Raw genomic sequence first — 22,098 nt, forward strand, 5'->3', positions numbered from 1 at the left:
AGAGATGTCAAAAAAATATTGCTAAGAGAAATGTCAGAGAATTTACTGCCTATGTTTGCTCTAGGAGTTTTATGGTTTTGGGTCTTACATTTAAATCTCTGATCCATTTTAAGTTTATTCTTGTATATGGTGTAAGAAGGTGGTCTAGTTGGGTTTTTTTTTTTGCACTTATCTGTCCAATTTTCCCACAATAACTTATTTAATAGATTGTCTTTACCCTGTTTTATTTTCTTGCTTCCTTAGTCATAGACTAATTGACTATATAGTTGTGGGTTTATTTCCGGGCTCTTTATTGTTTTCCATTGATCTATGTGTCTGTTTTTATGTTAGTACCATGCTGTTTTGATTGCTATAGCCTTGTAGTGTAGTTTGATATCAGGTAGTGTGATACCTCCCACTGTGTTATTTTTCAAGATTTCTATTATTATTGTTATAAATTTTGGATTGTTTGTTCTAGTTCTGTGAAATATGCCATTGGTATATTAATAGGAATTGTGTTGAATGCTAACAGATATTTCTTTTTTTTATTGGTGTTCAAGTACAGTTTTCTGCTTTCCACCCCCCCACCCCAGCCCAACACCCAACCCTCCCCACCTCCCTCCCCTGTTTCCACTCCCTCTTGTTATTGTCCATGTGCCCTTTATAATTATTCCTGCAAACCCTTCACCCTTTCCCCTTGAAATTCCCTCCCCTTTCCCCTCTGGTCACTGTCAGCCTGTTCTCAATTTCAGTGTCTTTGATTATATTTTGCTTGCTTGTTTGTTTTGTTGATTAGGTACCTGTTAAAGGTGAGATCATATGGTATTTGTCTTTCACCACCTAGCTTATTTTGCTTAGCATAATGCTTTCCAGTTCCATCCATGCTGTCACAAAGAATAGGAGCTCCTTCTTTCTTTCTGCTGCATAGAATTCCATTGTGTAAATGTACCATAGTTTTTTGATCCATTCATTTACTGATGGGCATCTTGGTTGCTTCCAGCACTTGGCTATTGTAAATTGTGCCATGAACATTGGGGTGCATAGGTTCTTTTGGACTGGTGTTTCAGGGTTCTTAGGATATAATCCTAGCAGTGGAATTGCTGGATCAAGAGGCAGATCCATTTTTGTTTTTTTGAGGAAATTCCATGCTGTTTTCCATAGTGGTTGTACCACTCTGCATTCACCAACGGTACACTAGGGTTCCTTTTCTCCACACCCTCTCCAACACTTGTTTGTTGCTTTCTTTATTATGGCCATTCTGACCAGTGTGAAGTGGTATCTCATTGTGGTTTTAATTTGCATCTCTCTGACAGCTAGCGACACTGAGCATCTTTTCATATGTCTTTGGACCCTCTGTATGTCCTCCTTGGAGAAGTGTCTGTAACAGATATTTCTTGAATGAATTAGTCATTTCATGATAACTCTAAAATATAATGTAGAAAAGATTCAGTCTGTGGGGCCACAGCACCTTAAATATTTCTTCATCAGAATGGAGGGTATTGATTAATGAGTCACATACAGTAATAATAATAAAATGTTAATGAAAGATAAGGTCAATATAGGGAATCGATCCTCTTAGTTAGCACCTTTATTTATCAAGTACTTGTATCTACTTTGTCTCAACCCATATTCCTAACACTTTAGAAATTTTACTCATTGTAATTCTCACAATAATTTTATGAGGTAGCCCTAGAATTTACCACTATTTTATATACAAGGAGAGTGAGACATGGAGATGTTTAGTAACCTTGCTGGGCCCTGCAGCTGGGAAGTGACAGCACCCAGATTTGAAGCCAGTCAGGCTGCCTCCAGAGACAGGCTTTCAATTAGCTCAGTCTGTTATCTCTCAACATAAGCAGTCATATAACAAGCTGGGCAAATGATTCCCTCTGTTTTTAAAGCATGAAGTTTCTTTTATTTCCTCATTGGACTCCAAACAGAATGCCCGAGTCAGACAGTGACACTAACAGTTAGTGGTGAATTCTTTGCTGTGTGCTGGTTAATTGTATGATGAAATCACTTCTTCTAAAACCTGAATGAACTATAGTGGCAATTTCATGTTAAATGGTTATATGAAAAGTAGTTTTAGATAAAAATAAAACATTTGTTGGAATTTACATGTTTAAAGCTTTGCAAAATTTACAGTAACGTCTTTAACATATAAGTTAATGACAATTTTGAATAAAATTAGAAAATAAAGAATATATAAGGTAGATAATTTCATTTTAAGTAAAAAAAAATACAAAGAAGGACATCAAAGGACACTACCAAAAAAGTAAAAAAGATGGCTCCCAGGATGGGAGAATAGGGCGCTGGCTGGTGTGGCTCAGTGGATTGGGTACCGTCCTGTGGACAAAAGGGATGCCAGTTTGATTCCCAGCCAGGGCACATGCCTGTGTTGCAGGCCAGATCCCCAGTGGAAGTGTGTGCATGAGAGGTAGCTGATGAATGCATCTCTCTTTCTCCTTCCCTTCCCCTCTCTCTAAAACAAACAAACAAACAAACAAACAAATAAGAATGGAAGAATATATTTGCCCAGCATATGTCTGAAAAGAGATTCATGTCTAGAATAAATAGAGAACTTCTAATAGTCAACAAAACCCCAACAACTTGATTAAAATTGGCCAAAGAATTTGAATAGATATTTCTCCAAAGAAGTTGTAAAAGTGGTCAATAAGCACATGAAAGGATGCTCAATACCACTAGTCTTTAAGGAAATGCAAATGAAACCACAGTGAGATACCATTTCATATCCATTAGGGTGGCTATTATAAAAAACAACAAAAAATAACAAATGGTGAGAATGTGGAGAAATTGGGACCTGTGTGCTTTGCTGGTAGGAATGTAAAATGGTGTAGCCATTGTGGAAAATAGTTTGGTGGTTCCTCAAAAACTAACAATTCCATTTCAAGATATGCACTAAAAAGCATTGAAACCTGGAACTCAAATGGAGTACACCAATATTCATAGCAGCATTATTCACAATATCCAAAAGGTGGAAACAACCTAAATGTCCATTAACAGGTGAGTGGAGAAACAAAATGTCATATATACATACAATAGAATATTTTTCATCTTACAAAGCTAATGAAATTCTGAAACATGTTATAGTAGATAAACTTTGAAAATATGTTAAGTATGAAATAACCCAGACAAAAAAGGACAAATATTATATGAGGCCATTTATATGAGATATCTACAGTTGACAAATTAAGAGACAGAAGGTAGAATAGAGGTTACCGGGGGTTGGGGGTGGGGGTGGGGGAAATGGGGAGTTAGTGTTAATTTATATAGAGTATCTGTTAGAAATTATGAGTAAGTTCTGGAAATGATAGTGGGTGATGGTTACACAAGATTGTAACTGTACTTAGTGCTATTAAATTGTACATCTAAAATCGTTAAAACAAATATTGTTATGTATATTTTACTACAATAAAAATAAACAGAATTTTAGAAAATTGAACAACACAAAGAAGATAAGTAACAAGGGCAACCAGATATCTTTACTATGACTTAAATGAGTCCAAAGGCCCTATTTACAGACTATTGTTTTTAAAGAAACAAAGTTGTTAAATATCTTTATAAACAAAGATTGAGGTAATATGTATATATATTATAGGGGAGACCCCAAAAAGTCAGAATTATCTTCTGGAGGGTGGGACCCTTGTAGCACAGGCTTCCCCCACTAGGTGAGTGTTCTAGGAACCCATCTGTATCAGTGTACCAGCCGGCATTGTTGTGAGAGGCTGTGTTTGACTTCAGTGAATTTTTTTTTAAAGACTCAGCACATTTGCTGGTTTCATGATGGATGATTTGCGAGTGCACCTGCCCACATCAAGCTGAGTGTTCAGCAGTTTTCGACCAAAAATGGCATGAGCCCTGTGCTCCATCATTCCTATTCAGCCGATCTCACCCTGAGTGACATTTATTTTGTTTCCCTGGATGGAAAAAGTCCTCAAAGGGAAACGTTTTGCTAATGTGAAAGAGGTGAAATAAAAAAGGTAGAAGTGCTAAAATGAATCAAAATTGTTGAGTTCAAAACCTGTGCTGAGCAGTGGAAAAAACATCTTGATAAGTGTATTGCATCAAATGGAGAGTACTATGAAGGTGACTGAAATTTAAACATGTAAGAGTAAATATACAATTTTTTATAAATAAATCCCAGTTTTGGGGGATATATATATATGTAATATGAGAATGCATAAGACATTTTTTGGTCTTTGGAAATGTTTGACATTTCCTTCCTAATTTATATATGCTTTCAGCATGCACCATCAAAATAGGCCTATATTGCATTGAAAGGAATTCAAGGAAAGAGCTGTGATTATTTTGAGGCTATTTTACAATCCCCTCCACCTGATTATTAGTTTCTTGAGAATAGGAGCTTCCTTAACTCTTACGTGTAGTTCTACTCCTTGTCACTTAGTAAGCCCCGATCTGTAATTTGAATGAAAGATTGTGGCAGGATCAGCAAAGTTGTTTTTGTTTGGGGAATAACTGGGCTGCAGTGTAGGTGTTAGCAGCAATGTCTCCAGTATGGCACTGGAAAAAGAAAAACAGAAAAGGAACTCAAAGCCATAAAGTTGGGAGAGGGGGAGAATTGTAAAGATCTTGTAAGTTAAATTTCAAAAATAGTTTCACACTATTTTATCAGTTTGTATAGATTGAATTATTTTAGAGATATTACAGTATAATACATGAATTATTTTTAATATTAGAAATTAGATAGATATTGTTGGTTCCTTCAGTGGAGACCACAATGAGGCCATTAGTTGTTCCCTAGAGACCTGTGTATCACATATTATAGCAACTATTCAGACTGCTGTGGTTTATGGACTATAAATTTTCATGCATTCTCTCACCAAGAATCAATCACCATGGATTCCTCATGGACAGGCAGGTAAGGAAAAAATTTCTTTTTATGTTATATATACTACTTTTTTCCTCTGCTCTTCTTGCCTCCCTTCCTTCCACTCCACCCCCCCCCCCCCGCCCTGCCAAGTCAATGTCTCTTGTATCATTATCATATTTTTAGGACAAATGTGTAATTAAATGTCAAAGTCTCCATGTTTTTTATCTCTGTGTAAGAGATAAAAAAATCATGTCCCAGGGGCTAATGATTATAAAGGACTAAGAAGCAATTTAAGGACTAGAAATTTGGAAGAGTTATTTTCTCTAAAAGAACACTCTTATTCAAACACAGATATATTATTTATTTTTATTGAATTTACTGGGGTTACATTGGCTAACAAAATTATATACACTTCAAGGGTACAATTCTATAATGCATCGTCTGTATATTGTATCGTGTGTTCACCACCCAAAGTCTAGTCTCCTTCCATCACCATTTACTCCTCATTTTTTCTCTCTACCTGCCTCTACCCCCAAACAAATATATTTTCATGAAAACTTTAGCTTTTACTTTTATAGGTTCAGAGATTTAAAATCTTTTGAAATCCTCATTGTGCTACTGTCTGAACTAATGAATACAGGAAAAGTATGACAGAGCAGAAGTTTCTGTGCAAAAGCCTGACTTGGACATGAATACAAGAGCAGAAGGAATGCCTATCCTTCTGTTCTTGTGTGACATTTTATTGACATTAGTTTTCCTGGGCCACATACAATAGAAAAATAGAGGATAGAATATATAAATTAGAAAATTCCTTTGAGTATATGGACAAGTGAAATACCTTTGTGGAGGTGGTGGTGGTGGTGGTAAAATAGTTTACTGCCAAAATTGCAAACCAAAATTTTCCAAAAGTAGAGACTTGGTATATAAGCTAAATACTGTAACCAATAAAAAATACATAATAAGTTAAATATTACAGATGTAGATAGATGAATTCATCAAATTCTTAAAGTAAAAGTTCAAAGTTCTTAAGATTTTAATTTAAAATATCTGGGCTGAATAACCCAGTATGGATTGATTTTCCAATTATATTTCAAAAGACAATAAGCCACTTCCTTCACATAAATTTATCAAATGAGAAAAAAGGAAATAACATAATCAACAGGAAAAAATAATATGAACCATAAATTATTTTTTATTTTTTTAAATTGTGATTCTTTTAAAACTATTCTAAGCATACTATACTTTATATTTTTGGCCTTTAACATATTTGTTATGAAACTTAAATATATGTTAACAAATTTAATTTTTGTTTTTGAAAAGATTTTATTTTTTAGAGAGAGGAGAAAGGAGGGAGAAAGAAAGGGAGAGAAACATCAATCAATTGCCTCTCACACACACCCCTACTGGGGCAGGCCTGCAACCCAGGCATGAGCCCTGACTGGTAATTAAACCAGTGACCTTTCGCTTTGTGGGATAACACCCAACCAACTGAGCCACACCAGTCTGGGCAGCCTTTCTTTTTTAAATGGTGCATATTTATTACCAAAAATATAAAGCTATATTCAATAATAATTAATAACAACCCAATTAAAATGGGAAAGGGATTTTAACAGACATTTTAATAAAGAAGATGTACAAATGGCCAATAAGCACATAAAAAGACATTCACCATCATTAATGCTAGGGAAATAAAAATCAAAACCACAGTGAGATATCATTTCATGTCTATTAGGATGGCTATTATTTTTTTAAAAACATGGAAAATAGTTGTTGGTGAAGATGTGGGGACATTTGAGCCCTTGCACTTTGCTGGTGGGAATGTAAAATGGTGAAGCTTCTGCAGAAAACCATTTTCTAGATAGTGGAGATGATTACGCATCATTGGAAATGTACTTGGTACCACTGAATTGTACACTAAAAATGGTTTAAGTGGTAATTTCTATGTTATGTGTATTTAACCATAATTAAAAAACAAACAAGTAATAAAGCAAACTACAAAGAAGAGATTGACAAGTTGTTTTAAACCCAACTTTTTAGAAAGAACCCATGTTAATACATGGTAGTAATTCTAATACCTTACTCTGTGCTTTAAACTTTGTTGTGAGATATTTCAGAAATATCTCTGTGAAAAAAGTATAGCTAATAATATATAAAGAACACTTACAAGCAGACATGTTGGTTTGTCTAACAGGAGCTATGACCTCGGCTTGAGCAGGAGTGCTTTGTGTCTGCAAAGTTAATTAGCTTAGGTGGTGTTCAAGTGTGTAATTGTGACCTTGTATACAATGATCTAACCAAGCCAACTTAGGCATAAAAAATGACCACTAAATGAAATTGGAAACTGTGAAAAGCCACAGGTGACATCATTAAATGCGTCTGAGATAAGCATCATTCTTCGTTTATGTTATTTGGTAGTACTATGTATCATACTTTAGCCCAATCCTAAAAGTTACTGTGTTTTCCTTTTATTCTATTTAAAATGTTTCTTGCCCTGACTGGTGTGGCTCAGTGGATTGAGTGCTAGCCTGCAAACCAAAGGGTCATGGGTTCAATTCCCAGTCTATGGCACATGCCTGGGTTGCAGGTCAGGTCCCCAGTAGGGGGTGCGTGAGAGGCAACCACACACTGATGTTTCTCTCCCTCTCTTCCTCCCTTCCTCTCTCTCTAAAAAAAAATAAATAAAATCTTTTAAGTAAAAAAACAAAGTGTTTCTGGATATAACATTATAAAAGATTATTGGTAATATATGCTTTTATGGATCACTGGAATATGGTTTTATAGAAAAGATATAGTAACATCAGTTGAATGGCCTGATGTAAATTACATAAAGTTTAGAAAGTCAAGGGGCACTTTGTTTCAGTTTGAACTACATCATTACCTTTCTTGTAACCTTAGACTGAGATACCATCATTAAAGCACAAATAGCAGTGAAGTATTTTACAGATTTTCTAGTAAGACAAAGCTAATATATAGAGTTGGAATATCCAGTAAGATGACCAAAATGCAATTATTTGTCTCCCTTCCCCTATTTCCTCAATTTTAAATACATATTATTATTTATTTAGCAGTCATCAGTAAGAATGTCAGAATTTCTTTTTTAAAATTAATTTATTTATTTTAGAGAGAGAGGAAGGTAGAGAGAAAGAGAGGGAGAGGAACATCAATCAGTTGCCTCTTGCAACTGCTCCAACCAGGGACCAGGCCTGCAACCCAAGCATGTGCCCTGACCCGGAATTGAATCAGCACCCTTTTGATTTCAAGATGATGCCCAACCAAGTGAGCCACACCGGTCAGGGCAAGAATGTCAGAATTTCTAACCTTGCTCCACCATTTCTTAGTTGTGTGACAATTTTTTAAGCTTTCTCAGCCTTAATTTCCTCATCTGTAAAATAGATGTAATAATAGGGCCCACATCATAGGTTTGTTATGAGAGTTCAGTAAATTAATAATATGCAAAACAAATCCTTAAAACAATGCATGCATATAAGTGCTCCATAAATATAAGCTACTTTTATTATTGTTGTGAGGATGAGATACCTACTACTATTCAACCCTCAAATCAATATTACAAGAGCTGATAATATGATATACTTGCTTATATCAAATAATTTACTTATTTGGAGATAATGTCAGAAATCTGATTTGCAGTCCTTCATGAATGCAGCACTGGACAAATGGCACTCCAAGCTCCCCTGGTTCTGAGATAGATCCTGATAAAATTTCTATAATAAACTCTTTCATTTGGAATCAGAGAAAAGACCCAACAGTTGGAATCAGAGGAAAAAAGAAAGAAAGAAAGACTTCATTGAGAAGAAAGGATCTGAGCTGAGCCCTGAAAGATAGGATTTGCAAAGGGGAGGGGAGGGGGGATTCTATCCCCGTCCCCCATGTGCTAGGCATTATGCTATGTGCTTCACAACCTTTCTTTACATTTGTCATGACAGCCCCAGCAGGTCACATAGCTGGTATTTAATAAATCAGGGAAAACTCTTCTCTAAACCCAAAGCTGTTCTTATTTCTACACTATGCTGCTTTGATAATTATAGGTTGTATCATTCTGTGTCTTGGACAGTTATATACTTCTAAATATCACATTAGTTTGTAGTGGCTAATTTTTTGTTTTTACTGTTTTTCCCCTTCATTTTTTTTACTTGCATATGTGCTGAATTGTATGTTTGTTTTTAAATTTAAATTTTGCCGATTCTGTTCCTTCATAATTTAACTCAGGTGTAATGTCTTTGCTGAGGCCTCTTCTTCTGGATGTGGTCCCAACAATTCAACAGACTGCTGTTTTGGCTCTTGGAAGACTGGCTAATTATAATGATGACCTAGCAGAAGCAGTTGTGAAGGGTGACATCCTTCCACAGCTTGTTTATTCACTGGCAGAACAGAATGTAAGAATTAAAAAAAAAGTTATGTTTTTTACTTAAAAATTTTGATAGTTTGGATGCATTTGCAAGGTTACAGGCCTTAGAATTATTAAGATGTTAATACACCTTCAGTTCTCTAAGCTAAACATAATATCACTAGGGCATTCTACTTTGAGGTTGGTATGCAGCTGTTTTCCATTATTGTATTAACAGATTAAAAAATGTAATGGAGGTATACATAAAGCAGTATTTCTGTGTATCAGAGTATTAAAATTATAGAATTAGGCTTAGGATATAAAGCCTTAGGCAAACAAAAATGTTTACAGAAATCTTTTTATACAGGTGAAATTATATACAGGTTGATGGCAACTGTAACAGATTACTTTAGAGCAAAGGGGAGAGAAGCATCCGAAAGGAAGAACACTATGTTTAATGGAAGGTTTGATAAAGCATTTTACCAGTATGCAAGCATGTCAGGCCTTTTACAAGTCACCTAAGAGTGCCCCAATATCTGTTTCTCCTTCTGCCTGGTCCCACTCCATGTTTCTGTACAGCACCACCTACCAGTACCTAACAGCAGTAAAGGATCTTCCTGTAGGTAGATAGGGTCTTAGACTGTTCATTCCATTCTGTTAGTTTATCATAATTAGGAATATATCTTTCTTGACAAATCTTTAAGATTACATTCCTATTTATGTAACCAAAAGACAAACAATCCATTTAAAATGGGGCAAAAGACTTGAATAAACAATTATTCAAGGAAGATGTATCCATGGCCCACAAACATGAAAAGATGTTCAACAGCTTTAGTCATTAAGAAACGCAAATCAAAGCCACAACAAGATAGCAATTACCTACTGGGATGGTCATAATAATAAAAAAAAGTAAAGGAAAATAACAAGTAATAGTTAAGATGTGGAGATGCTGGACCCCTTGTGCATTGCTGGTAGAAGTGTAAAGTGGTGTGGCTACTTCTGACAGCTTGGCAGTTCCTCAGTAAGTTAAACATAATTACCATATGGCATAGGAATCCTGCTCCTAGTTATGTTTCCAGAAAGATTGAAAACAGGTGTTCAAACAAAACTTGTACACAAATGTTCATAGCAGCATTATTTAAAATAGCCAAAAGAATTACAGGATAAACAAAATGTTATATGTCCATAGAGTGGATGGAATATTATTAGCCATAAAAAGGATCAAGTAATAACAAATGCTACAACATGGCTGAACCTTGAAAACATTATGCTAAGCCAGACACAAAGGAAAGGTTACATATTATATGATTCCATTTATATGAAATATCCCCAATATGCAAAATCCATAGAGACAGAAGCAGATTAGTGGTTGCCCAGGGCTAGGGGAGAGGGGAATGAGGAGTGGCCACTTAACACAGATGGGGTTCCTCATTGGGTTGATAAAAATATTCTGCAACTACAGCTCTGACTGGTGTGGCTCAGTTGTTTGGGCATTGTCCCACAAAGGCAGAAAGGTCACAGGTTCGATTCCTAGTTAGGGCACATGCCTGGGTTGCAGACCAGGTCTGGTCCCTGGTTGGGGAGCCTGCAACTGATTGATGTTTCTCACATTGATATTTCCCTGTCTTTCCACCTCCCTTCCCTCTCTCTAAAACTAAAGTAAAATCTTTAAAAATTATCCTGGAACTACAAAGGTGGTTGTACAACATTGTGAATACACTAAATGCCACTGAATTGTATACTTTAAAATGGTTGAAATTGTAAATTTTTTGTGTATTTTACCAGCATTTTTAAAAGTAAACAAATTCTTTTGTTGAAAAATTTGCCTCATTTTTATAAATTGGAGAGTCATTTACTAATGACTGTTTTATCTCTATAAGGAATGACAGAAATTTTATTTTTTCTTGTATGTATTCCTTCTATTATCAAATAATATTAGACTTGCTTCTTTCTGTACTCTCACCTTCATCTTTTGACAGCAGAGTGTGTATTTTGGTATCCCACATAGAAGTTTTTTTTTAAGAAGGTTCTTAATAGAAGTTTTCCATGTAAATGATGTCTGTTAGTTATAAAGAGATAGAAAGTATTAGGGCAGGAAAGTGATGAGAACATGAGAATGTGAAGCTTCTCACCTTTGTTATTCAGAAGCTTCTGTCTCCTTCACCTACCAGTCCTTTAACCAGTCTTTATGGGGAGCAAATCTTTTGCTTTTTTTTTAAGGAAATTTCTTTGATGGGAAGTGGGAGAGAAGAGAGGAATTTGAGGAAGCAGATATTAGAAGAAAGGAGGAAGGAGATCAGAAAATGTGAATTACAGGCACTGCAGTTAGTAGTGACTATTAACACCCAATAAATTGTGAATTTGAAAATTCTACAATATAAAAAGTCAAATTAGCTTAAGGTAATGATAAGAAATGTATCACCATTATTTTTCCACAATTACAAGAAAATCTGTGGAAAGCTACTTTAAAACTCTATTCTCATTTTTGTAATAAATTAGTAGCTATTTGGTTACTGACATATAAAATTAAACTGTACAATAAATATTTAATATCTACATATGTTACACTTAAGAAACTAAAGAAATATATATAATTAAAATATCATTACTAAATAGCATATTTCTTATATCATCAATACATACCAAGTTTTGAGATTTAATGTTAAAAAATATACTTGATATATTTTCTCCTATAGATTTGTTTGTATCTTAATATTTTAGCCTAAGTAAATAGAATGCTTTCAAAACAGGTGTTATGACTCCCAGTTGCTTTTTAGTAGTCACTGTATAGAAACAGAATTTAAAGTAGGGGGTTAACTGGGTTCTGTCAATAAAAGGAAGAGTTAAAAGACCATTACTGTATCATTATGTGAACCATACAACCACAGTGAGACTTAGAAGTAAATGCTTTCTAAACATTTAATTTTCTTGGCTACATGAAGAAAATCATATTTCAGTTTTTATTTCTTAATCTAATAAAATTTATATGTAGAAAAATTATAAATGTGAAGCATTACTTAAAATTCACATCATGGTAAGACTTTTGTACTTCCCTTTTTAAAAAAGCACTTCTAAAAAGGGATAAATGTTGTATCTCATTGTTTGGCTAGTTTCTTTGCCAGGAAACGTTTTAAAATGTATCATGAGTGTTTTGCCTTTGTGTTTATTCAATGATTGGTAAGTGCATCTTGAAACATGGTGGCTACTTCAGGATAATTTAGAGCACCAGAGAGATTCGCTGAGGCCATGAGACGCCTACCAGGCTTAGAGACTGAGGGCAGGTAAAGGAAATGAGTTTGACAGTTTAGCTGTCATGCCGGCAATCTGGGTTCCTCGAGGTCAAATACCTTTGGTGTAATGCAGATACATAAAAATCTCATTATTTTATGAATTTGTAGGATATACATTTTGCAGGAAATATATTTCATTTATAAAATCATCTTTTAGAATAAAATATTTGAAATGTAATATAAGACTTACATTGTTTTTGTTTAGTTACCAAACAAAAGCAACAGAGAACATCAACAAATAAAAATGATGTTGCAGGATGTTTTTCTATTTAAAAGCTATTGAACTTGATTATATTAATGTTATTTTGACATTGGTTTTGGTCTTTTTTTTAACTTTTTGTTATATAAGTGCTCAACTCATTTTGAATTTTATTTATTTTATCTATTTTATCCTTGTAGCGTTTCTACAAGAAAGCAGCTGCCTTTGTGTTACGAGCAGTTGGTAAACATTCTCCTCAACTAGCACAGGCAATAGTTGATTGTGGAGCACTGGATACGCTGGTGATATGCCTGGAAGACTTTGACCCTGGAGTTAAAGAGGCTGTGGCCTGGGCCCTCGGAAATATTGCAAGACATAATGCCGGTAATGGAGCATAAGTTAAAATAGGATTATTAAAGTTTATATTTATTAGACAAATCTGGCTTTGTTTAGTAAAGCATAGGTGAGTTCTTAATGATATTTCTATACATTATAGGAGATAAGCTTTGAATGATGCCCAAGTTGTTTGAATTACAAATTCACACACACACACAAAAATCTATACATCCCAGCTTTTATCTGTTAGCAGAGGAGAACTTTGTAGATGGAAAGGAGGGGCAGGAAATGGGGCAAATGAGATACTAATTCTCAAATTCTCATTTAAGAAATGACTTTAGTTTGTCATCCTTCAGGGTACATTGAGTCTTCACTCTTACTCATAGTATAGGGCATTCTGAATCATCCAGGGGCCATTCCATATGAGTGAGTAATGTTAAAAAGATATGGACATAACTTTCTAGAACATGTTGGTATTCTGTTTGTATTGGGCAGGAAAGAAGGAGGGGAAAGAGAAGGACCACCTTTACTTAGAAACTGACAATTCGGTGCCAGGAGCTCCTGTGTGAAGTTGTGCTGATACACGTGGTCAGTAAAACATACATAGTGACCAAAACTGCTAAATGATATGAACAAATAATACAACAAGAATATACAGTTTAACAAACACATGTAAAAATGATCAACTTTGCTAGTAATCAAGAACTGCATATTAAAACAGTGCAAATATCGTTCCCCCTTTTACTACTTGGCGGGGGAAAGAGTAAGGCAGACATAGAGCTAAGTGGCTAAGAGCACTGTGGCGTTAGGCAGGACCAGAGTTTGAGTCCAAGTTCTACCACTTAGTGGCTATGTGACATTGGATATGACTTTTAAACTCTCAGAACCTTTACTTCCTCATCTGCAAAAAGAAGGTAATTACTTCAGAGTTACTTCAGGGATTTGCTGTGGGATGTTCAAAGGAGCTACCTCTGAGATTTGTTGTGAGAATGATGAGATACTACATGTGAAGCACTTAGAACAGTGCTTGGCATATGGTAAATATTAAAAAAAATGAAAGGTATTAGTATTGATACTGAAGGTTGGAGAGGACTTGATAATGTTTCTTCCTGTTGGTGGAGGCACTACAAATTGTATAAACTTGAGGAAAGTTGTTTGGTAAAACAAATCTAAGTCACAAAATGGTTTATGGTTACTCTAAAAAGCCTGCTTTGGGAATTCATCCTAAGTAAAGAATTCCACAGGATGAAAAAACTATACTCAAAAATGTTATTGTAGCATTATTTTTTGTGTTTTATTTGGAAATGAACAAAAGTTTATTGAAACTGGTTTTGGGGACGATGGCTGGGTGGATACTTGAGGGTTTTCCAAAGAGAACTAGGTATTGTGCTTTAGGCTTCTCAAAAGACATTTTTTTACATGTACATTATACAGGGTCCAGCAGAAAGTAAGGCGTGCTTGAGTGGTTGGTAAGGTATGTGAGTGTCTCACATGAGGTGGACAGCAATTTGCTCATTTCACCTAAAATGTCATATAGTGTGCTTGAGTGTGATATTGTTATGTTATAGAATTACATACTTATGATTTGGGAATAAAGGATTTTGTAATAAAAGAGGGGCGTTATTTGTGCTGGACCCTATATGCGTCTGCCTGACTGTCTCTTATTGTCTATAATTTAAAATGTGTTATTTTTATAGCTGTTATTCTTGGACATACAAGTAAATCAACATGTATATTCAAAAGATGTTTCTTTCTTTTTTTTTAAGATTTTATTTATTTATTTTTAGAGAGGGGAAGGGAAGGAGAAAGAGAGAGAGAGAAACATCAGTGTGTGGTTGCCTCCCACATGCCCCCTACTGGGGACCTGGCCTGCAACTCAGGCATGTGCCCTGACTGGGAAGGGAACCTGCGACCCTTTGGTTCACAAGGCTGGTACTCAATCCACTGAGCCACACCAGCCAAGGGCTCAAAAGATGTTTATTTCTGACAAGTAAAATGGTTAAGATTAATTTATCCCTTTATCTAAAGAAACATTAATATTTATATATATAAAAGTATGCTGTTTAGTTGTAGATCTCATTTTGAAAGTGTTTCTTATATATACAATATAATACACCTTTTTATTTTGTATAAAGTTATCAAAATCTTAAAAGTACTGTAAGATGAATGGAATTTAAAGATCAACTGTATTAGCACAACGTTCATGTTAATGTTTACTCATGTAAATAGTGCAAAATATTGCCTAATTAGTGCAGTTGGTCAATTTTTGGTGCTTTAATTTTCTGTTATTGTAAACCATGCATAAAATGCTTGCCTATTGAGAAGTGCAGAATTGTCAGAGCTTAAACAGCTGACAGCTGCTTACTCTTGTAGAAGAAAAAAAAAGAACAACAAGCCATTTCAGCCTAATCTACTTCAAATGTGTTCATGTAAATGGAGGTCCACCTATTGACCTGTATGCTTTTTAGCTCAGGATTGGTCCACACAGTTTATGAAACCAGGAAGGCTGATTTGAAACACAGATGTCGAGACAGTGAAGTACCCTCTCCCCTTTTTTTCTCTGCTGTATCTGTGAGGGTGAAAAATGGGCTGCATGTACAAGGGTCAGTCGCTCATATGCAATTACTTTTCCTGGATCCACAGAACTGTCACAAGCTGTGGTGGATGCAGGAGCAGTTCCTCTTCTAATACTCTGTATCCAGGAGCCAGAAATTGCTTTGAAAAGGATTGCTGCTTCGGTCCTCAGTGATATTTCAGAGCATTCTCCAGAGTTAGCACAGACAGTAGTGGATGCAGGAGCAATTGCTCACTTAGCCCGGATGATTCTGAACCCTAATGCGAAATTGAAGGTATTTAAAAATGTTAAAAAACAGACTCCTGTTAATCTAAGAAAATGGAATTGTGTATAGATTGATATTATATATGCAAAATAATTTGTAAATTATCATAGAAAACAGATGTGACTATATTATGTATTTGGTTTTCTAATATGTGAAAATTATGCTGTAAAGATTAGACAATAAAGACATGATTGGGGAAAATATGTGTAATGCTAAATATTAGAAGTAGCATCAGTATTAACATTAATCACTAAAATAAGGAATCACATAATGATTGAATCTGAGGGTGGGAAGGCACTTAAAATTTTTCTAGCTCACCACTATTACATTTAAGTTTCTTTGAAAATTGTCATTTATATTTCTTTTCTGTAGCTTTCTAAAATCTGATTTTCAGTTAATAGTCACCAGGTATACTTTTATATGTTATTATTCTATAAGGTTTAAAAATTTTGAATGTTAACTGAGCAATGAGAAGTTCTTTGAAATGTTGTCAGCATCATGCTGAAAATGTTAGTTCTGCCTAATCTTTTTTGTACTATATCATCACATGTAATATAAATGAACAATTTAAGTATTACATAGTTAAGAAACAGTATTTATCCAAAGGTCATATTCTTTGATCATCTATGATAGAGATTTAAACAGTCCACAGAGAACTAAGATATTTAAATTGGAAATTAGGGGATTTAAGAAGTTCAGTATTTACGTATAAGACTAGGATGTGAATGTCTCAAGACTCAGAAATCTTAGGTTATGCTGGATATGTAATTGTTTTTTCTTTTTATAAAAGAATTTGACTGTGTAAAGCTGTTTAAATCATATCTGAACTCTGAAGGGAACTCTACCTAATATTTTGTTTTATTTTGGTTTTTGGTTAACAGCGTCAGGTCCTTTCCGCTCTTGGTCAGATTGCAAAACATTCTGTGGATCTGGCAGAAATGGTGGTCGAAGCAGAGATTTTTCCAGTTGTACTTACCTGCCTGAAGGACAAAGATGAATACGTGAAGAAAAATGCTTCTACTTTGATTAGAGAGATTGCAAAACATACACCCGAGGTAAAACAAAACAAAAACCAAGCTTTAAATACAACAATATTAGTCAGTGTATAGATTGATATTATATATGCAAAATAATTTGTAAATTATCATAGAAAACAGATGTGCCTATATTATGTATTTGGTTTTCTAATATGTGAAAATTATGCTGTAAAGATTAGACAATAAAGACATGATTGGGGAAAATATGTGTAATGCTAAAAATTAGAAGTAGCATCAGTATTAACATTAATCACTAAATGTTTTCATTGTTAGGTAAAACATTGATTTGTGTAAAAGACCTAGGTGCTGTGCCTCATGGTTTGGTTAGGGCAGGGTTTCTCATCCTCAGCACCATGGACATTTTGGACTAGATAACCCTTTGTTGTGGGGAGCTGTCCTGTACACTGCAGCATCTTTGGCCCCTGCCAATAGCATGCCTTCCCACCCTGTAAGGATCAAAAAAGTAGGTACTGTCTCCATATATTGCCAAATGTTTACCAAAAGACAAAAGTGGCCATTGTTGAGAACCCCACTGGCTTATCTCATTAGAGTTGGAGACAAAAATCTCAGTTTTAAACTATTTCCCCTTTTTATATTTCTAGACTGTGGGGACCATAGTCCTTTGCCATTCTTGTCATTTCAGGTCAGCTGAGAGTAATGAGAGGTTTTACAGTTCTGGGTGGGAGAGACCACCAGGCCCCCAGCCCCATGTAGCTGCTCTAGTAGCTGCTCTTACATAGTGTTTCCTGCTCTGAGTTCCTAGATGCCAAAGGCATGGAGATGAAGCAAGCCTGGGTGGATTCTGAAGTTGTATCTTTTTCTGTGTATATTTTGACTAATCAATTTCATTTTACTAAAGTTTATAGTTCTCATCATTTCATCTACCATCTTGGTTGAAATTTTTATGATTGGATATAATCAGCTAGTAATCATTGTTTACAAAGGGGGGATAATTAGGCTAGAATATTTCAAGTCTGACATTATTGTTATTCAGCATTTAGTGATGAATCTGCTTCCACTCACACATTGTGATTGGGGCTTTCAGTAGTTAGCTAGTTATGAACTAGCCCTAAGCTTAGTGTCTAGGTGGGGGATTTTGACAACCATTAGAATAGGGATAAAAGTTGTGCCATTAATGCATGAAAAGTTGAAGCACAGAGGAAGTGCCACACAGTGAATATATCTGTACATTTAAAATAGAATTATTACACCCTGACTTGTGTGGCTCAGTGGGTTGAGTGCTGGCCTGTGAATCAAAAGGTTGCTGGTTTGATTCCCAGTCAGGGCACATGCCTGGGTTTTAGGGCAACTGATTGATGTTTCCTTCCTTTTCCCTCTCTCTAAAAAATAAATAAAATCTTTTAAAAAATAAAATAAAATAGGGTTATTATACTTGTATATTGCATTAATAAGTAATTTCAATAAATCATATTTCAAATTTTACCAGATGTTTTTGGATCCTGAGTAAAAATGTTTGGCAATACTAAAGTAATATTTAAAGAGTATTTGATGCTTTCTGGTCCCAATTACCTAGCTCTCCTTCCTTTCCCTTAGCTTTCACAGTTGATAGTTAACACAGGAGGAGTTGCTGCCATCATCGACTGCATTGGGTCTTGCAAAGGAAGCATAAGGCTGCCTGGCATCATGATGCTTGGCTATGTGGCAGCTCACTCTGAGAACCTGGCAATGGCAGTGATCATTTCCAAGGTTTGCTCTTGCTTGATTTTCTTTTATTTACTATAATGAGATATTCTAAGAATCACAGTAACACTCCCCCATAGATTATAAAATATGACTGACCAGAGGGAAAGAAACCTAAAGAATTTTTCAGCTTGTGTTCAAGGCTGATTAATAAGTTTCTGAAAGCAGTGCTAAAATATAGGTTTATTTTGTAGGCAGTTTTAAGTTTTACTCAGCATTTAAGATCTACAAAATATCAATACCTCTGAGTATTATGATTACTCATTTTGAAATATTCAGTGTTTTGAAATATAGTTTATCTTGAAGGATTGACTGTATATATTTACAAAGTGTAAAGCATACTTTGATTAAAGACATCACATGCCCAGTAGTCATTCTCCCCTTTCCTGTCATTGGGTAGGAGACAACAATGGCTAAGACATCCCTTTTTATCTACTTTCCATCAGCTTTCATGAATGTATTTCTCTTTTTAGATGAGGGCAATTCAGAGCACATGTCAGCTAGTGATGTTTTGTGTCTTGCTCTAGGAATTTTGTCTCATCTCAGTTTATAACTTGGTATTAACCCACCATATAATGTAGCCCCGACACATAGTAGGTACTCAAAAATATTAATTGAATGAATAAATATTGATCTCCCGAAGAACACTTCAAGGCTGTGTGCTTACAGTGTCTCTGGGAACCCTCTAGGATGTGGGTTTCTTATCAGCATAGAAAACCTGCTGTTGTATGTTGAACAGAACTGTAGATTTTTTTTATCCCTTGCTAATCCTCAAAATAAAAGGAGGCCTCAGATCTTTATTTTCTACCTATTCCTTGATGATTCTTTGCTTTACTTGCTTTTTATCCTACACGTTTCTTTTTGTTCTTCTATTACCAAAGACTATGACAAAGACTAGACCAGTAGTGCTACTTTCTGAAGGGTTGCTGTGGGGATATTACTGGGATTTTTGATTCTTGGTTCTTTTGTGTATTGTCAGAAAGCTCACACGTAGCAAGAATGATGAAAGAAGCAGCTATTGCTTTTGCTTCCTATGTTTCCTCCCCAAACTAACCAGGAGGTGCTTCCCTCCTTTGGATGAGGGTTGCTGCTGGCCTCTCCCACCTAGCTGTCTCTCAGTTAGTTGAAGATCAAGGTGGCAGCAGAAGTTTTAGGCAAACCTACTTGTGTCATTCTTTCTTTTTCTTACATAGTACTATTAGGACTAATAACAAATAGCATTTCACATTTCAATAATACTTCATAATTTTCAAAGTGCTTTCGTGTCTCTTACTTTATATGCTGTTCATAACAACCAAGGCAAGTAAATCAAAGTTTGGAGGATGGGAGAGAGGAGGCCAATTATCCCTCCTGCTTCTTCAGTCTTGATATGTCCCAGAGTATGGACTCTCTGGAAGTTGTTTCATTCTGAATACAGGTCTGACCTTTTGTATCGGCAGACAACCATTTTTAGTTGGAAAAAAAGAAGTCAATGAAGAAATATGGCAAGTCTCTTCAGAAAATTGGTCTTAACCAAATTTAAAGGTACAGGGGAAAAAAGTATATATGATCATTTGGCCCTTGCTATGGTAGCATGACAATGACATATTGCTATTGCAATGACATATTGCATTGCCAATGACCATATGGTAACATGACAATATGACATTTGTGGTACTAAATTTGAGGTGATCATTATTATAATCTAAAATTAGTTAGAAAATTATTCCTACACAGAATCTGGAATTATAATTTTATTTGGCTATCTGATTCTTCCTTAGATATAGAAACCGTCATGTCTTTTGGATTCCTTAGTTAATTCTGTTTTGATTATTTAGATAAAACTGAAACCTAAAGCGCAATATGTAAGCACACATTATCTGTGTAACAAAAGTAATTCTTTATACTTTGACATTCAATCACGTTAAAATGGGTGAATCTGTCATTTAAAAGTTGACCAAAATTAATGAAAATTTATCTACTATTTTAGCAAAGGTTTTAGTAAATATGTTTAATCTAAAAGTTACTTAAATAGAATTCTGGCTCATATTATTCATTGGATTTCAAATCTATAGTAGTTATTTTGTTGTTAGATTTATTACATAGTGAAAAGGCAATTTTAAAGTATTCTAAATTAACTTTCTTAACAAGGGAAAATAAAAGGTTTTAAAATCTAAGCATTTTAAATTTGTCAAAGTGGAATCTGGTTTTGCCTGTGTACTAATCTGTGGCATCCGTTGTTTGATTAAATGTCTCTGTATTTGGGGAGTAAATGCTAGCAAAGATAGCCCTAGTTTAGTTGGATTGTAACAGATAATTAAGGTAAATTAGTTCCAGCCATTTTATTGACTTGAAAAATGTCAGCCCCTGTGATGTGCTCATTTATTGAACCATCTAGGAAAAAAAGGATCAAAGCCAAAATGATTTCCTTTAATCTTTAAGAGACATGGAAGACCCTATACTCTCCTGCTCTAGAGACATAACACCTGCTTGCTCTTTTGATCAACGCTGCAGGGTGTGCCCCAGTTGTCAGTCTGCTTGTCAGAAGAACCAGAAGATCATATTAAGGCTGCCACTGCCTGGGCCTTGGGACAGATTGGGAGACACACTCCAGAGCATGCACGGGCTGTTGCAGTCACAAACACTTTGCCAGTTCTGCTTTCTCTGTACATGTCAGCAGAAAGCTCTGAGGATCTTCAAGTAAAAGTAAGTGCTTAATTCTTAGTGTTTCATGAAGGTTTGTTAGATTTTGACTCATTCTTAAAAACATGTAATTTAAAAGGGTTTAATTTTCATTATGGACAATATTGCTTTTGTGAGTCAAGAAATAACATTTATTAGAAGAACCGAGGAGACTCTTCTTTGAAAACAGGATATCCTTGTCTCTAAAAATCAGTGATGTATTTTCAAGAAAGTTTTCTGCACTTGCAAAGTTGTTTGTAAAATGGATATCTGGTTGTTGCCTTCTACATTCCTGCTGACTTTTCTTATAAAATAGGAATTGAAGAATAATAGAATTTTTTAGTTAGAATTGGCTGCAGAGAACTGTAGTCCTTCTTACATTAAAAAATTGAGTCCACATGAATTTAAAGTGCTAACAGAAATATAATATTACTGGATAGGAGGGGTTCCTGAAGCCATGATCCACCTCTCCTAACTCTAAGTCCACCTTGTCTTTTAATTATATGTCTTAAATTTGTTCCTTGAAAGAAAAATGTCCATAGTATTCACTAAGTTAAACATTTTAAAATATGCATTTAAAAATCCAGCTTTCTGAAAAAAGTATTACTAGCTACTAAAAGGATTAAAACAACATGAATATAAAATTGGATGGGTTATTTAATAATTATAGAATTTCAAAGAAAGAAAATGTTTCCCATCATACTATTAGGAAAACATGTAACTTTTTTATTGTTGTTCAGTTACTGTAGTCCCAGTTTTCCCTCATTGCTCTCCCCTGCCCCTCCCAACCCCCACTCCCTCAGTCAGTCCCCAACCTGTTGTCCATTACCATGGGTCCTTTATAATGTTTCTTGATTA

The 22,098-nt window shown here is 35.0% G+C and overlaps 1 protein-coding gene across 5 annotated transcripts in view; it reads left to right on the plus strand.

The window, feature by feature from the left end:
• The window catches only part of SPAG6 (sperm associated antigen 6), a 45,042-nt gene that overhangs the window by 10,565 nt on the left and 12,379 nt on the right, over window positions 1-22,098 (plus strand). For 2 of the 5 annotated variants that reach the window (XM_045857988.1, XM_045857987.1), the window contains 7 exons: window positions 4,846-4,879; window positions 9,059-9,225; window positions 12,866-13,049; window positions 15,645-15,850; window positions 16,723-16,896; window positions 18,433-18,585; window positions 21,073-21,264. In XM_045857988.1, the coding sequence (XP_045713944.1) occupies window positions 4,846-4,879; window positions 9,059-9,225; window positions 12,866-13,049; window positions 15,645-15,850; window positions 16,723-16,896; window positions 18,433-18,585; window positions 21,073-21,264 (1,110 nt within the window). Of the gene's footprint in view, window positions 1-4,827; window positions 4,880-9,058; window positions 9,226-12,865; window positions 13,050-15,644; window positions 15,851-16,722; window positions 16,897-18,432; window positions 18,586-21,072; window positions 21,265-22,098 lie in introns of those variants that run through there. The other 3 variants (XM_045857985.1, XM_045857989.1, XM_045857986.1) reach the window with 2 other exon arrangements.

The sequence above is a fragment of the Phyllostomus hastatus genome, unplaced genomic scaffold (genome assembly GCF_019186645.2).
Source record: "Phyllostomus hastatus isolate PE091 unplaced genomic scaffold, TTU_PhHast_1.1 phas_scaffold_1674, whole genome shotgun sequence".
In the NCBI taxonomy this organism is placed as follows: Eukaryota; Metazoa; Chordata; class Mammalia; order Chiroptera; family Phyllostomidae; genus Phyllostomus; species Phyllostomus hastatus.